Raw genomic sequence first — 17,386 nt, forward strand, 5'->3', positions numbered from 1 at the left:
AGTTGGAAAGAACGAGACTGACAGACAGAGGGGAAACAGGCAGATGAACTTGCTTCTCCAAGCACAAGCTAAAGGTAGCCTTCAGTAACTGGGGGACATAGCCACACCACCGGGCGCTCCGTGGATTTTTATTGGGATGATTATCACAGATGCCTGGCTGAATACACACACTCACCGGACGGCAGCTAGCAGCTAACGGCTAACAGCTATCTGACTGTACACACTCACGGAGGGCAGCTAGCAGCTAACAGCTACTACAGCACTATTTTTTTTTTAGGGGGGAATACACTTCAAGACGTGAGATGACCTGTCCTCTGGAGGACATAGCCACACCACCACCGCTCCGTGGATTGTTATTGGGATGATTATCACAGAAGCCTGTCTGAATACACTCACCAAACGGCAGCTAACGGCTATCAGCTAGCAGGGCAAGCTAGCTACTGGCAGGATCGAGACAGGGACCAGGGTAGGTGAATTTAAACAATGTCTGAGTTGAAAACGCATCTTGTTGACACGTAAGGGCCCTGTTCATGTGGCACAGACATATTAATTGCATATTGTGTCTGTTAAGAGGCACAAAGGCACTCTAAAACTTGCCCCGAGCACTGCCGTTTTAGCTCAGGGGACGCTTGTAGTACGTAGCTGCAGCTTCTCCGTGTTACCTGCACTGATTTGGGTCGGGGTTTTTTCTATCGAAAGTACTCGCGTAGCTATAGCGATCAAGATTAACGTAAAAATTGGCCGGAATTCTCCTTTAAATATGGGAGTTAGCAGTGTTGCGGACATTAGATTTTTTTCATTCAAAAATATATGTCATATTTACTCTACTTATCATTATCAATTAAGATTCTAATAGTATTTATTTATGCGATGTAGAGTGTATTAAAATGTACTGTTCTTTTATCAGGCTCTCATGAGTCATGACCTGTTTTATACTGTCTATGTTCATGACACTATCCTGTTAGCTCCATGTATTATGCTGTAGGCTATACTTGTACCAGTATTTGGATAACAGACAACATTAGCTAAGGCTAAGCTACAACAACTTTTGCTAGCTAACGTTAATGCTATTGCTAATAGCTAATATGACGGTTTTCTACATGTAAACCTGGGGCTGTTTATTGCTGTTGCCTGCAAATTATTGGTATTTCTTTTACTTCTGGAGAACAGTCAGAGATGGAAGTTACATCTGGAACCTGGAAAACAATTGGTCACTTTCCGTAAAAGACTAAAATTGTATTAAAAAAAAGAAACAAGACTATAGACGATTGAAAAGAAAGACTTCCTGTTTAATTGAGGTTATCAGTAAACTGAAGGAGAATATTTTAATCTCACCAGTCTGTGCACAGATGCTGGAAACCTCCTTCAGTAAAGTGTCAAAAGCATTGCTGACAAGAGTTAAACGAAGGAAAAATGTTAAAGGGTCTGAGACATTTTTCAACCCTCCTATTATCCTTGGGGTCAATTTGACTCCATTCAATGTTTAACATCTCTAAAAAAGTGCTTGACATAATTTTTTTTGCTTGATATTGAAGGACTTTTCCTAATTTAATGGGGATAACTGGGTAAACATAAAATTAACATGATGATATATTTTCAATGTCCTGTATGCATTTTGTACGCATCGGTGTTCCTTGGGGTCAATTTGACCCCAGGCTGTTTTAGCTGTAAAAAACATAGAAAATATGAACATTTTACACAGATTTGCTGAGATTGTTTTGGCTGATATTGAGGTCACTTTCACATGCAGGTTGTTGCAATTTAACAATCTTCAATTCCCCTACCCCCACCCCACACATGCACACACGCACCCACCTTCTGTGAGGGAGGAAAAATATTGTCCATCCATCCATCCATCTTCGTCCGCTTATCCGGTGTCGGGTCGCAGCTCCAGCAGGGGACCCCAAACTTCCCTTTCCCGAGCAACATTAACCAGCTCCGACTGGGGGATCCCGAGGCGTTCCCAGGCCAGGTTGGAGATATAATCCCTCCACCTAGTCCTGGGTCTTCCCCGAGGCCTCCTCCCAGCTGGACGTGCCTGGAACACCTCCCTAGGGAGGCGCCCAGGGGGCATCCTTACCAGATGCCCGAACCACCTCAACTGGCTCCTTTCGACGCAAAGGAGCAGCGGCTCTACTCCGAGCTCCTCACGGATGACTGAGCTTCTCACCCTATCTCTAAGGGAGACGCCAGCCACCCTCCTGAGGAAACCCATTTCGGCCGCTTGTACCCTGGATCTCGTTCTTTCGGTCATGACCCAGCCTTCATGACCATAGGTGAGGGTAGGAACGAAAACTGACCGGTAGATCGAGAGCTTTGCCTTCTGGCTCAGCTCTCTTTTCGTCACAACGGTGCGATAGATTGAATGCAATACCGCACCCGCTGCGCCGATTCTCCGACCAATCTCCCGCTCCATTGTCCCTCACTCGCGAACAAAACCCCAAGGTACTTGAACTCCTTCACTTGGGGTAAGGACTCATTCCCTACCTGGAGAAGGCATTCCATCGGTTTCCTGCTGAGAACCATGGCCTCCGATTTAGAGGTGCTGATCCTCATCCCAACCGCTTCACACTCGGTTGCGAACCGATCCAGTGAGTGCTGAAGGTCGCAGGCCGATGATGCCATCAGGACCACATCATCTGCAAAGAGCAGCGATGAGATCCCCAGCCCACCAAACTGCAACCCCTCCCCACCCCGACTACGCCTCGATATCCTGTCCATAAATATTACAAACAGGATTGGTGACAAAGCGCAGCCCTGGCGGAGGCCAACCCTCACCTGAAACGAGTCCGACTTACTACCGAGAACCCGGACACAGCTCTCACTTTGGTCATACAGAGATTGGATGGCCCTGAGTAGAGACCCCCTCACCCCATACTCCCGCAGCACCTCCCACAGTATCTCCCGGGGACCCGGTCATACGCCTTCTCCAAATCCACAAAACACATGTAGACCGGTTGGGCATACTCCCAGGCTCCCTCCAGGATCCTTGCGAGAGTGAAGAGCTGGTCCGTTGTTCCACGACCAGGACGGAATCCGCATTGTTCCTCCTCAACCCGAGGTTCGACTATCGGCCGAACCCTCCTTTCCAGCACCTTGGAGTAGACTTTACCAGGGAGGCTGAGAAGTGTGATACCCCTATAATTGGCACACACCCTCTGGTCCCCTTTTTAAAAAGGGGAACCACCACCCCAGTCTGCCACTCCTTTGGCACCGTCCCAGACTTCCACGCAATGTTGAAGAGGCGTGTCAACCAGGACAGCCCCTCCACACCCAGAGCCTTGAGCATTTCTGGACGGATCTCATCAATCCCGGGGCTTTGCCACTGTGTAGTTGTTTGACTACATCAGTGACTTCCGCCTGGGAAATCGACGACAATCCCCGTTATCCTCCAGCTCTGCCTCTAACATAGAGGGTATTAGTCGGATTGAGGAGTTCCTCAAAGTGCTCCTTCCACCGCCCTATTACCTCCTCAGTGGAGGTCAACAGTGTCCCATCCTTACTGTACACAGCTTGGATGGTTCCCCTCCCCCTCCTGAGGTGGCGAACAGTTTTCCAGAAGCACTTTGGTGCCGACCGAAAGTCCTTCTCCATGTCTTCTCCAAACTTCTCCCACACCCGCTGCTTTGCCTCTTTCACGGCAGAGGCTGCAGCCCTTCGGCCCGCCGGTACCCTGCAACTGCCTCCGGAGTCCTCCGAGATAACATATCCCGGAAGGACTCCTTCTTCAGTCGGACGGCTTCCCTGACCACTGGTGTCCACCACGGTGTTCGTGGGTTACCGCCCCTTGAGGCACCTAAGATCCTAAGACCACAGCTCCTCGCCGCAGCTTCAGCAATGGAAACTTTGAACATTGTCCACTCGGGTTCAATGCCCCCAGCCTCCACAGGGATGCACGAAAAGCTCCGCCCGGAGGTGTGAGTTGAAAGTCTGTCGGACAGGGGCCTCCTCCAGTCGTTCCCAATTTACCCGCACTACACGTTTGGGCTTACCAGGTCTGTCCAGAGTCTTCCCCACCCCTGACCCAACTCACCACCAGATGGTGATCGGTTGACAGCTCTGCCCCTCTCTTCACCCGAGTGTCCAAAACATACGGCCTCAGATCAGATGAAACGATTATGAAATCGATCATTGACCTTCGGCCTAGGGTGCTCTGGTACCAGGTACACTTATGAGCATCCCTATGTTCGAACATGGTGTTCGTTATAGACAATCCATGACTAGCACAGAAGTCCAACAACAAACAACCACTCTGGTTTAGATCACGCCTCTCCAGGTGTCTCCATCATTGCCCACGTGTGCGTTGAAGTCCCCCAGCAGAACAATGGAGTCCCCCACTGGAGCCCCATGCAGGACTCCAGTCAAGGTCTCCAAGAAGGCCGAATACTCCGAACTCCTGTTTGGTGCATATGCACAAACAACAGTCAGAGTTTTCCCCCACAACCCGCAGGCGAGGGAGGCGACCCTCTCGTCCACCGGGTAAACTCCAACACAGCGGCGCTCAGCCGGGGCTTGTGAGTATCCCCACACCCGCCCGGCGCCCACACCCTGGGCAACTCTGGAGAAGAAAAGAGTCCAACCCCTATCCAGGAGTATGGTTCCAGAACCGAGACTGTGCGTGAGGTAAGCCCCACCAGATCTAACCGTAGCGCTCCACCTCCCGCACCAGTTCCGGCTCCTTCCCCACAGAGAGGTGACGTTCCACGTCCCCAGAGCCAGCGTCTGCCGCCCGGGTCTGGTCCGTCGAGGCCCCTGACCTTCACTGCCACCCATGTGGCATCGCACCCGACCCCAACGGTTCCTCCCACAGGTGGTGGGCCCATGGGCTGGAGAGATGGGAGCCACGTAGCTTGTTCGGGCTGTGCCCGGCCGGGCTACGTGGCAAACCCGGCCACCAGGCGCTCGCCGACGAGCCTGGCGTCTGGGCCTGGCTCCAGACGGGGGCCCCGGGCTTCCTCCGGGCAGGGTCACTCCATCTCTACCTTGCTTCTTCATTGGGGTTTTTGAACCATTCTTTGTCTGGCCCCTCACCTGAGACCACTTTGCCTTGGGAGACCCTACCAGGAGCACAAAGCTCCAGACAACACAGCCCTCAGGTTCACAGAGACACACAAACCTCTCCACCACGATAAGGTGATGGTTCACGGAGAAGGAAAAATATTGTATATGTTTTTATCAACATAAAAATGTGGTAAAAGATTTTGACCCCAAGGATAACAGATGTTAGTAAATTTGGGTTAAAATTTATTACATGCATGGTTTTGCCACATCACAACATCACAAAACCATCCGGTCCTGGTACAGATCTCTGCAGATCCTGGATTCACAAAACCAGCCTTTACTGCGATCAAGTGTCATGTGGGGGACAGAAAACAGGAGGAAAAAAGTGCCCTCGTGATGGGATGAAGGGGCTATTTCGAGCATTTGGAATAAGAAAATTCCATGGATGCGTCGATCTCGGCTGTGGCATCTTCAATGACTGGATCTTTGACTTCCTGACAGGCAGAGCCCAGGTGGTGATGGTGGGGGGACACATACACTCTTCAACACAAGGCTGTGTTTTGAGTCCCCTGCTACTATATGTACACACACAATTGTGAAGCCACTTTCAACTTCAACATCATAATCCCAGCAGCCTACTTCTTCATCTATGGATCGACTGGGGAAGAGTCCATCTTGGTCTAGCTTGGATGTGCATGACATGAAACCCTCATTTCCACATCCGGCAAATCCCTCTAAAATGGTCCATGCAGTATTACATGCTGTAATATATATGTTCTATGTTCTAGACAAACGACTAAATCATAAACGTTTAACTTCATTGTTTTGCATTCTTTTACAAATTTGACATATTGCTGATTTGCTTGCACATCGTTTTTCATGTTTTCAATGGTTGTTTTACATGTTTATCAAGTTAAATGAAGTTACTTGGTGTAGTTCTTTATATGTAGGTATGTATGTATGTATGTTTGTATGTATGTATGTATGAATGTATTATAATAATAATAATAATAATAATATAATAATAAATTGAATTTATATAGCGCTTTTCACAAACTCAAAGTTGCTTAATGTAAGTTAAATGAAGTTACTTGGTGTAGCTCTTTATATGTATGTATGAATGTATGTATGTATGTATGTATGTATGTGTGTATGTATGTATGAATGTATGTATGTTTTATATTTTAAATTTCTGTTACTTACCAACCTATGTTCCCATCTTGGTAACAACATTTTCTCTTCTCTTCACCTTGCCTGTAACATCACCTGTTTCAACTCAGTAGTGTTTTAAGATGAAACTTGGTGAAGCTATCCTTGATTCACACTCAGGTCCAGCAGAGGGCTCCAGAGTCTGTGTCGATGCTCTTTTGGTCTGAGGAGAGGGAGTAAACAGAAGGGCTCTGGAGTTATTTCCCCTTTTCCTCTCAGTCTGTGAGGATGGAGCTGGAAATCTGAACAGGGCAGCTGGAGCCTGCAGTGTTCCTACTGAGCCCCTCACCAAACCTCCCCGATCTCTCCAGGCCCCGCAAAGCAGACCATCCCGTCAGCACACTATGAAGCTCTGGGTTGTGCTTTGCCTTGCACTGCTCTGGGTGCAGCTCCAAAATGGTGAGTAAAGTGTTTGTCTCGACGAGTTATGATTGAAGCGAAAGACTGTTATTTAAATGACGAGAACTTGGAGTGTAACCTGGGGGTTGTGGGAGGATTAGATAATCTGAGGTTGTGTAAATACTGGCTGGGGGCACCAGTCTCTGTAAAAGGGGCATAGAATAGGAGGTGAATTTACAAAGAAGTAAATCTCATTCACATAAGGCAAAGACTTGATCACTTGATCAACACAATTGTCAATCATTTTGTCTTCCTTCAGATGTACAATGCAACTACTCTGCTATATTTGAATTTTAAATAATGCATGGAAATTGTAAAAGTTTGTGTTAAGTTGTGTGAGTTTTTGCAAAGTATTTCTGCAGATCAACTAAAACCAGCTGCATCCAAAGCATGCAGCAGATGGTTCTAATTAACTGGCCTTTACTGCTGACCCTCCTTGGCGTTCTTGTTAATGCTGCAGGGAAGAATAAAACAACAAACCCTGAAAGTCTACACTATGGACTGTTCGTTTGTTCCTTGTCTTTAATGGTTTATGTGTTCTGTGCCCACTGAGAAACTGCTAAGGCTGGGTGCTGGACATTTTCTGCCAGTACTAAGGATTTTACTCTTCCTGTTCCATTGTTGTCACAGCTGGGGAAACCCAAATAGTAGCTCTCTAGAAAGGCATACTGAACACCAGTCCGGAGTCTTTGGCACAGTACAGTAACACATGACTTTGCGACTTATCTTTGTTGTCTTTATTTTTTTTTTGCTCTTACCTCTATAACGCACCTTCCTCTTTCTGTGTATCCAGGTGCCTGCCAGACACCCAAGCGGAGAAAAGATGTAGAAGAGAACCGCATCGGTCCAGGGGGGAAGCGGGGGAAGATTAAAAGACCGAAAGATGGAGTAGGGAAAGGCCAGTTCCTGTTGACCCAGGTTTTAGATAAGGGACGCTTCCTGCGCCTGAGCCAGACCACAACTCTGACTCCTGGGAAGAACATGGAGCTGCGCTGCAAAGGCAATTCTATTGGATGGTCATACCCGACCTACCTGGACACCTTTAACGACTCACGCCTCAGGTGCTGGAAGCGCACGTCAGTAGGGTTGGGCATTGTTTGGATTTTAACAATTCTGATTCCAATTGCGATTCTTCCTTTTGATTCCGGTTCTTATCGATTCTCGATTCCGATTCTTTGAGGGGTGAAGTTGAAGCGGGTCACATGCATATTTTCACAAATAAGAGGAAAGTTTTATTTTGATCCAACAGTGGTTTGCAGTTTTACATATTTTTCAATGTAAAATAAAGCCAGACTAGAGTGCTGCTTACTGTGCTCCACGGCTGCAACACAACAAGCGCCTGGCTGCTACGGACACCAAAACTCTCGCATTTAAATTGGGAAGCGATGATCGGATTTGAAACCAAATCCTCCAAATGATTCCAAACAATTCCAATAAAGAAACGATTCTACTGCAAATCGTAATTTTTGAAACGATTCCAAGCAGGAATCGGTTCTCGATGCCCAATCCTACACGGCAGCTTTTTGTCATGCTGTACCGTACGTTGATGTGAATGTGAAAGTCTTATATTTTCGTTTCCCGTGTCCAGCATCAAGCAGAGTGACAAGTACAGTCAGCTGGTCCTGACGTCGCCCTCTGCTGCTGACACAGGGCCCTACAGCTGCTGGGTGATCGTGTGCGACGGCATAGAGTGTGAGAGGGACCACGATCGCACCTATGTCTCATACATCTATTTCACAGGTGATTCATGGGATACATAGCACATAGCACTTTACATTCAATTTCTTTTTAGAAATAAGCAATAAGAGATATTTACAAAGAGTACATGATGTCACTTTCCTGAATGGTTAATGATGAATTATAATGTATGATATTTATGAATGCTTTATTAATAAGATCAGTAATCCTGTATCTGGGATTTTCGCTTTTAGATGTTTTATTACAGAGAGTGTATGAAACCCAGGACCAAATGAGTCATACATTCTGTCACTGTCATTGTGTTACTTATTGGTTAGTCTCCCATTGCCAGACCTATCTGCACCCCGCAAAAGAAAACGCCACATGAAATATTAAATGAAGTTAACTGTTACTGTGTATCGCCGTGTGTATTTTGTCCCCACCAAAGAGTCCCAAAACATCCAAGTTAGAATGTAAATATCGTAAACATATTCTTTGTAAATCTTTACAATAATTTTCCGAACCAACCAAGCAGACCTACCTTGTTGTACGATCCAAATTTTCTTCAAAACTTAACTTTTTTTAGCGTGTAACTTGCTAGCGCGAAGTTTGTTGTTGTTTCCCGAAATAAAAGGATCCACCGGTCAAGATCGTCAATCCCGACTACTTATGGATGAAATTAAAGTGAAAATAAATGATTCCATTTTTTTCTTGGGGATCTCCTGGAACCCTACAATTTATTTGAATGTTTTCTGTCCAAACAGACAAAGACAACCTCTTCGTCCCCTCCGCCATCCACTTTGAGATCGTGTACCTGCGCCCAGACCGGCCCGCCGTGGTGCCCTGCCCCGTGACCGACCCGCACGCCAAGGTGTCCCTGCACAGAGAAGTCCCTCCGGAGGAGATCACAGCCAACGGGACGCAGTTGACCTATGATCCCACCAAGGGGTTTGTCCTGCAGAACCCCAGCCCAGAGCATCAGGGGGTCTTCTACTGCAAGGCTGTGACCAAGGGAACGCCTCAGATCTCCACAAAGTACCAGCTGCTCTATGTGGAGGGTAAGGATGCAGCAGTTGCACTTCAATGTGGTTATAAATACAGTAGTCTCGCGTTGTCAGACCTTCCTCCACAGCGCTGCGGAGGAAGGTCTGGCAGTCTAGCTAGCTGTCTGGATTTACCCTGCAGAGATCTGAGGAGCAGGTAACCATAGTCCTCAGAAATCCACCGGAGTTTAGAACGGCAACACAAAGAAAGCGGAAGGAAACGGGACATCTGGCGGAAAAGAGCGACATCCAGGGGAATATCAGGCGGCAACCGAACAATCCTGGAAGTGGAACGTTGGGATAGAGACCGAAGCAGTGCTGTAGTACTCCAGACTTTTGCTCTACTTAAAGTAAATAATATGGCCTAATTTGATTCTACAGTGCTGCACTTGCTTTTTGATCATTATTTATTATATCATCATTTTTGATCAAGTAATAAAGCCAAATGATCACCCTAAAGAGAGGATATACTGTCTCTCGCATTGCATACATTATGAAGAGGTAAGTAAGTGGTCTTGTAGAGGATTCTTTTTTTCTGTCTCGGGCTTTACAGTCTCTCATTTGAACTCCAAGAACCACCAAGAACCACCGTGAGAGGCATTTTTACAATGTCATGAAACCAGTGCTTCATTAGCTTTCAGGAAAAGGTTGTATTTCACATTTGTCAAAATCCTCCTCGCTGCTGAGCTTGGTTCATGTGAACGCTCGCCAACAGAAATGGAAACACAGCTTGGATTTTAAAAAATGGGAGGAGGATGGGAGGTGAATTTATGAAATGGAAATTGTGTGTTGTTTAGATCAAATTAGCTGCCACGGCAAGTTTGGCAGATGGAGAGAAATAGAATTTGGACTTACAACAGTTTAAGTACCAACTAAGCTTTCATCTATACATGTTTTCTACAAATTTTGACATCATTGTTTTCTGTTTCTTGTTGACAGTTCCTAGCGGGGCACCATTTGTGAGCCTAGCAGTGTCTCCGGAGTCTGTGAGAGGAGGAGACAACGTCAACGCGACCTGCAGCGTGCTGGGGGAGCCAGAGGAGGACGTGAGCTTCACCTGGACTTATCCTGGTCAGGTAAGAGGACAATTTAATTGTCCAACAGAGACATTTATTTTGTAACCAGGAGTAATTCAACAAAACTATAGTTTTACATGGTTTTTGAAAAACACAAAAAAAGAAATATGGTGTTTTTTTTTGTGTTTTTGAAAAACCATGTAAAACTGATTATTATTTCTAACCACTGACAAAGTGTCACACTTGAGACTCCATACATCTACTGTCAGAATACTATATATATATATATATATATATATATATATATATATATATATATATATATATATATATATATGTGTGTGTGTGTTGAGCTCTCTGTTTTAGCTACAGAGTGAGACATCTCACTTCTGTTCCATCTTTGTTGGGAGTCGCACATGCTCAGTACTTAGTAAGGACTACTAGCCAGTCAGAAGCAGAGTATGAGGGCTAGGTAAGGACCCTGACAGTAGCTAGGTAAGGACTGACTAGCCAGTCAGGAAGCAGAGTCAGATGCAGGTATGAGGGTGCCCTGACAGTAGCTAGGTAAGGACTACTAGCCAGTCAGAAGCAGAGTATGAGGGCGTGCCCTGACAGTACCTAGGTAAGGACTAGTAGCCAGTCAGAAGCAGAGTATGAGGGTGTGCCCTGACAGTACCTAGGTAAGGACTACTAGCCAGTCAGAAGCAGAGTATGAGGGCGTGCCCTGACAGTACCTAGGTAAGGACTACTAGCCAGTCAGAAGCAGAGTATGAGGGAGTGCCATGCTAGCAGCTAGGTGAGCATTATAACGTGTGTTCCAAAGTGACCACGTTTGTCTCTGAAATAAAAGCTGGACTACAATAGAGCTGTTTGGAGCAGTTTGTGAACAGTGTTTTCTGTTGGAGATGGTAAGTCCCTTTGGGGGGGGAGGGGACTTTGGGCTTTTTCACTTTGTAAACCTATAACATGCACAAAAAGATATATAACACAATAAAGGAAAGGGGAAAGGCCAAAAAGCATGAAATGAGCACATTAAAACTTTCCCCCTTCAGCAGATGGATGTTAAAATAATCTCAGAATCAGAAAAGCTTTATTGCCAAGTAGTTTTTTTCACATACACATCACACACACATCAATCTGCACATTGAAGCTCAAACATTCAAGTGAGGTCATAATAAGAAAAACACAAGAAAAATTGGAGGAGGACTTTAAGGTCTTGTTGTTGATAAACCATGGTGGATTACCTAACCATTGTGAACAATGGATCAGTCATTTTCCTGCCCTAATTGCCACTAACAATTAACATAAATCCTGTTTGTTTTATTGTGCAGAGCCGCCGCCCAGTTCACATCCAAACGTCCTGGAGGCTGGTTAACAGAGGAATGGGCCACACCACGCGCTTGTCCCAGAGTGTCATGACTGTAGAAGACATGGAGACCATCGACTTTGGAAACTATGTCTGTAATGCCAAGAACCAGTACGGTGAGACAACTGTGACGATCGGCATCATTTCCAAATAGCCGCGGCAACAGAACCTGTGTTATGGGTGCATTTTTAGATTTCAGATTGTGATAACATAATAAAGATTTGCTACATCTTTTGTTGAAGAGTTCATTTGAAAAAGTTTCACTTATTTTGGAGCGACTACAAAAAAAGTTGTATTTGTGCAGACACATTACACTTCCTCTGGCTTAAAGCTCTGAGGAGAGGATTCACTTTGCAGCAGGACGATGAGCCCACGCACACGAACGCAACACTATCTGAAGTCCAGAGAAGAACGAGGAGTGCTGACCTGCAGGGCTTTTCCTCCACAGTCCACCAGATCTTAAATCTACTGAACATCTCTGGGAACATTTGGAGAGAAAATCCCAAACTGGTTGCCAACATGCTTCATGATATGTTCTACAGGAGTGTGGGTTTAAGATACATTCTGAAACTCGTATGGAACAGAATGGATGACAAAGAGTACGCTGTAATTAATGCAAGCACTATTTTTTTTAAAATAAAAGTACAAACAAATGAGTTCTGGGTAGTGGAGTCAGATTTTGATGGGCCTCTCTCTGACAGGGACAACAGGAATCGACAAGCTGGATGTCAGTCCAGACTCGGTCCAGACAACCTGTAGATGGTTCAATTACGTTTGACCAGAAGGAATGACCTGCACTGTGATTACATCTTATACAGCACTGCATACTTCTGAGTCAGAATATTTAAACTTTATTTAAAAAAATAAGATAATAATGAAGTTACTTTGATGTTTTTTAATGTCATTTTCAGGGTCTTTCCTTCTTTCAACTGCTACAGTGTTTTGACTAGCCTCTGCATAGCTGTCTTATTACTAATACTTTGTGCAGCTAGACTATTCTAAAAACAATATTGAATATTCCGTCTCATAAGGCCTTGCTGCTTGAACGCGTGGCAGTTTTATGACTACACTGACTGTTTTTTCACGTCTGACCTCGAGGAAACAGCAGGAAGGCCTTGGTAATCACATTTCTTTGACAGAAAAGAACCTTAAAAGCTCTGCTGCAGACTAGCCTTTAGGGACCGTTCGGTATTTATGGAATGGACCACTGGAGGAAAATAGGGGAGGGTCATGTCTTTTTATTCTTTGTTGAGGGGAGGGTCATCCAAATTATTTTAGTCCGGGAAACAGCAAAATTTCAAAGTGGCTTGTTTAGTGCATATTATCCATGTAGCTCTTAGTCTCGGCCCTCCTTCGCTACCAGATGGGTCTGACCCATGAGTTTGCTGTGGGGCAGGGGGAGCACTGCCCCCCTGGTGACTGAAACGGAGCATTGTTTAAAAAATGAGTGGAATAATTAGGTCTGGCATGACCAGATATTTTATAAATATCTTAAATAACACAAAACAACTAAATGGTAGTAAGCAATACATCTGATTTCATATACTGCTTTAGTAAAAAAAGTATTTCCTGGCTGATGATGGGAGCAGCAGGACGCAAAAAACGAAAATAACTGTTGCTAGTCTGGACATCTTACCGTGCCAAGGTTGCAATAAAGGTTTCCTAAATGCCACATTTGATGTCAGTTTACTAATTGATTGCGGGTTTTGTGTAGTTTTGTGGACTTACGTTTATTCCACTTTGTTTAAACGGCGAAGTGGAGGAAGCCTAGTGACGAGTCCATAGCAACCAGTTTGTGTGTTGAATGTTACCCAGAGTGCTTTGCTGAATGGTCTCAATGTTTTATTGTTTAATTTCATGTGAATACTAGTTTACTAGAGGAGTAACTTAGTATTTGAAGTAATGCAGTAAGTGTGCATTTAGTTTCCATGCTTATTGTGTTTCCACAACAACGTTAGGGAGTAAATCTACTGAAATGCCCCCCACACCATAACAGAGGAGTGGGATGAGAATGCAGAGGTTAAATCACCTATGTCATAGCTATTAAAAAAAACAATGGGAATCTGTATATCCTTGAAAGTGCAAACCAGTACAGAAGGTATCAATAAATTGTTGGGGGAGGGTCATTCCATTTTTACAAATTGTTTTGGGGGGGGTCATAGAAAAATTATTACTGGCGAGGGGAGGGCCATGTCTATTTTGTCTAAAGGTCCCAAAAATCCTCCGGTGGCCCCTGAAATGAATAACAAACAGTCCCTTAGTTCAAGGCTTTGAGATGGAAAAGCGGGAGACACTTGAATACCTACCAAACACACTTTAAAATATGTCATCTCTCCTTGATCTGGCTTTGAAAAATTGACTAGATTAATTGGAAAATTTTAAAATGCGTCAAGTGTTCAGACTTCTCTTATAAAGTAGGTTTTCTTTGTATCTGTGTGTGAGAGCTCTACATGTTTGATCACATTGTATATCAGAATGACACTGGGTGAAGAACGTCAGCAAATGGGATGAATTCCCAGAAGCAATCCAAATCTACAGCTCGATGCTTTTATCTATCCAACCACACACACACACACACACACACACACACACACACACAATTCTTAAACTTGCTGCAGAATGGATGAGTATGCTATAATTAATGCAAGTGGTACATACATTTTAAAAAAAATAAAAGTGCAAATAAATGAATTCTGGGTAGTGGAGTCAGACTTTGATGGGCCTCTCTCTGACAGGGACAACACCCTGCTGTAAACCCTGGCACTCTGTGTTGGACACCTAATTAAACATCCCTGACTTGTCATAGTTCGCCTTTGCGCTACACTGAAATGAAATAATGATGCTGGACAAGAGAATTGCTCTGGCATGCCGTGAAGAAGAGAATCTGGTTTAAAGCTGAGCTGTGTGCCAGGCTGACGTCCTAATGCACTCCATATGTGGAATGTGATCTGCGGGCCCAGAACTTATTTCGGTCCAATGCAACACTTGCTGCAGTTTCCACTTTGCTGAGAAGTTGTTTTGGTTGTTATGATTTTGGAATATACTTTAGCTGAGGATAAGAATGTTTGTGGTTTATAAAACATTTAAGTATATTTGGCTCAAACAAGACTTATGAGACTGAAGTGATAACTGCAGAGTTCCAGGAAAAACTGAATTCCTATAATATACCTTTTAAAATGTAACTAATTAGTGTCATGTGCTGTGAGTAGCTCAAAAATATGTGGATCACAGATTTATAGCTCGACTCTGATACACCAGGTTTAATACAAGACTTTATTAATTGCATATTTCAAACAGGGTCAACAAACCAATAACATATATTCCACACTTTTTGAGACATTGCAGTGTCAGTGACATGTACAAGCAAAGCCTCTTCTGGTCAACTCTTTGCAAAGACCCCAACTTTAAAGCTGCATTAGGAGGGTTCAGTGAGGGGCGATCACCAAGACTCAAACACATGCACAAAGACTTGGATTGGTCCCTTGGTCAAACAAACAAACACATGTGGAAAATAAAACACGTTTGAGGCCACAGATTATTCTTAAACCGATAACCTAGGTGTAAAATGAAAAACCTTTTTAAAAAAAATTTAAATAAAATACCTCAAAAGAAACTCTGAACATAGATTGAGACTTGTATAGCCCTGGTGTACTAACTAGCAGCTGGATGTTAGTAATATGACAATTTGACTGTCACTCTTGCACAGTTAGCTGTGAGAAATGGTGCAGGAATCCAACAGAAAGAGTTTTCATGTATATTTCAAATAAAATGTGATATGAGAAGGGACAGTGTCATCTGTATTCACAGCTATGCAGACTTTCCATGGCTGTGGTCTCCAGAGACAAACAAGTGCTCTCCCACACACACACTGGGCTATATCTGCATGCATGTGTGTGTATATTTTACTGCATGTACGGTGTATGGGAGTGTTCTGAGAAAAGCCTCTGCCAACAAGTAACAAAAATAGTTTTTCATTGAAGTCCTGAGATTTCCTCCCCCCCAATCCATAGTATCAGACGTGAAAGGCAAAAAAAACAAGGCGACCTTGATTATTAAGTGCTTCTGTGCAGCATTTCTTTTTTTTAACGGTCTGTACCTCTGTACAGAAAGTGTCAGAGTTCATCCAATCTCCAAGGAGTCAAAGGCTGTTGTGTTGCTAAGCGAACAGAAAACAAACATGGCTCTTAATTCCAGAGGGATAACTCAAAAGAGAGGTTGGCTTCGAGGAAGCAGGGGCCCATGGTTATCTGGGTGAGACCGGAGGGCTGGAGAACAGGCCCGAGCTGCGCGGTGATTGGAAGCTGAAGGAGTGGGGGGAGGAGGCGGAGGTGGGGGACACCTTGCGGGGGCTACTCAGGTCTCCATTGTGGAGCTTCCACATCAGCTCCTCGTTCTCCATTGACAAACGCTTGTTCACCTTGGACTCCTTCTGCAGGGTTTCCTGCAGCACTGTCTGCTCCGTCGACAGCTGTCTGCAACGCATCAACACAGGTTAGAAATGTTTACAGACAGAAAATACTCAACCAGTCAACTGAAGCTCTCACCTACAGTATGAATCAAATCACCATTACAAAAGGTTGTTCTGGAAAGCCTTAAAAAGGTGCCCTGCCACACGTATTTCATTACTTTATGGTCATGTCTGAAGTTCTACCATGGACTCTGGAAATTTTTTTGTGGAAATAATGCCTTGGTTACCTTGTTTCAAGCCATTCTAGCGTGGTATAGAAAGCCTACAGGAAGACTCAGCTCAATTTGTGCCAGTTCTTATTAATATTCAACGAGCTAAGCTGCTTTACTCCGATTGGCTAACAGCTAGCCAATGAGCGCCTGGCTGTCAGAATTCTTTACCCAGCCCAACTGGGCGAGCTAATGAATAGTAATGAGCTCAGACAACATGATGTCAGACTGACCAGCTTTTGTGATTGGCCTGATTTCTCTGCTTATTTCTTTTCAGTGGCTAGAGCTGACAGAGGAGGCAGCAGTTCATTTTCACATTCACCACATAACACAAACACATATGGACCTAACATATTTAAAAACATGATTCAGATGAATGTAGTGGAGTAAAAAGTACAATATTTCTTTCTGAAATGTAGCAGAGTAGAAGTAGAAAGTGGTATGAAAAGAAAAGACTCAAGTAAAGTACCTCAAATTTGAACTTAAGTACAGTACTTGAGTAAATGTACCAAGTTACATTTCCATCACTGATTTTCAGCTGTGGACACTGTATGCGAGATTGAGTCAAAATAAACAGTGCTAATATTTATTGAAGGAACATGTCCCCCAGTGCCATGGGGTGGCTCACTGATTAATAGTTGTTAGAAAATGATGCTGGTCTATGGCACAGAGGAGCATGCATTTCATTGAATAGGGTGATTCAAAGTAGTAGTTGAGTAGGGTGAGTTCAGTGAAGCTTAAGGAGTGTGAACGGAGACGGGCGGTTAGATGCTTCGGAGTGTGGTTTCCATCCCTACACACGTGTCTTACCTTGACAGTGCAGCGTGTCTTTCCATGCGGGCTTTGAGGTCCTCATTCTCCTGCTGGACCTTGTTAAGGCTCTCGTCCAACTTCACATTTTTCTCCATCTGGAAAGAAAGAAAAATCCACAGAATGATTGAGTGATGGGAGTGGGTTTTATTTAGCAGCAGAATTGCTCGTCTCGATGCCCAGCAGTC

General features: G+C 44.5%; 2 protein-coding genes across 8 annotated transcripts in view; one reads left to right on the forward strand and one right to left on the reverse strand.

Annotated features, from left to right (window-relative positions):
• The first annotated feature begins 6,390 nt into the window (after positions 1–6,390).
• pdgfrl (platelet-derived growth factor receptor-like) lies at positions 6,391–11,954 on the forward strand. Its single transcript, XM_028589748.1, has 6 exons — positions 6,391–6,609; positions 7,403–7,670; positions 8,198–8,349; positions 9,051–9,344; positions 10,269–10,405; positions 11,677–11,954. The coding sequence occupies exons 1-6, from the start codon at positions 6,555–6,557 to the stop codon at positions 11,863–11,865; spliced, it is 1,095 nt and encodes a 364-aa protein (XP_028445549.1). The 5' UTR covers positions 6,391–6,554; the 3' UTR covers positions 11,866–11,954.
• A 3,011-nt stretch (positions 11,955–14,965) lies between these two features.
• The window catches only part of mtus1a (microtubule associated tumor suppressor 1a), a 30,726-nt gene continuing 28,305 nt past the window's right edge, over positions 14,966–17,386 (reverse strand). For all 7 annotated transcript variants that reach the window (XM_028588948.1, XM_028588945.1, XM_028588947.1 and 4 more), the window contains 2 exons: positions 17,199–17,296; positions 14,966–16,183 (listed from right to left, as the gene is read on the reverse strand). In XM_028588948.1, the coding sequence (XP_028444749.1) occupies positions 15,955–16,183; positions 17,199–17,296 (327 nt within the window). In that variant the 3' untranslated portion in view covers positions 14,966–15,954. The remainder of the gene's footprint in view (positions 16,184–17,198; positions 17,297–17,386) is intronic.

Source organism: Perca flavescens, chromosome 10 (genome assembly GCF_004354835.1).
Source record: "Perca flavescens isolate YP-PL-M2 chromosome 10, PFLA_1.0, whole genome shotgun sequence".
Taxonomy (NCBI): Eukaryota; Metazoa; Chordata; class Actinopteri; order Perciformes; family Percidae; genus Perca; species Perca flavescens.

Bases quoted from the DNA above. Each gene is read 5' to 3' on its own strand.
- pdgfrl (XM_028589748.1), top strand. From the start codon at position 6,555: ATGAAGCTCTGGGTTGTGCTTTGCCTTGCACTGCTCTGGGTGCAGCTC. The intron at 6,610-7,402 runs GTGAGTAAAGTG...CTGTGTATCCAG, and splicing joins CTGGGTGCAGCTCCAAAATG to GTGCCTGCCAGACACCCAAG. The intron at 9,345-10,268 runs GTAAGGATGCAG...TCTTGTTGACAG, and splicing joins CCAGCTGCTCTATGTGGAGG to TTCCTAGCGGGGCACCATTT.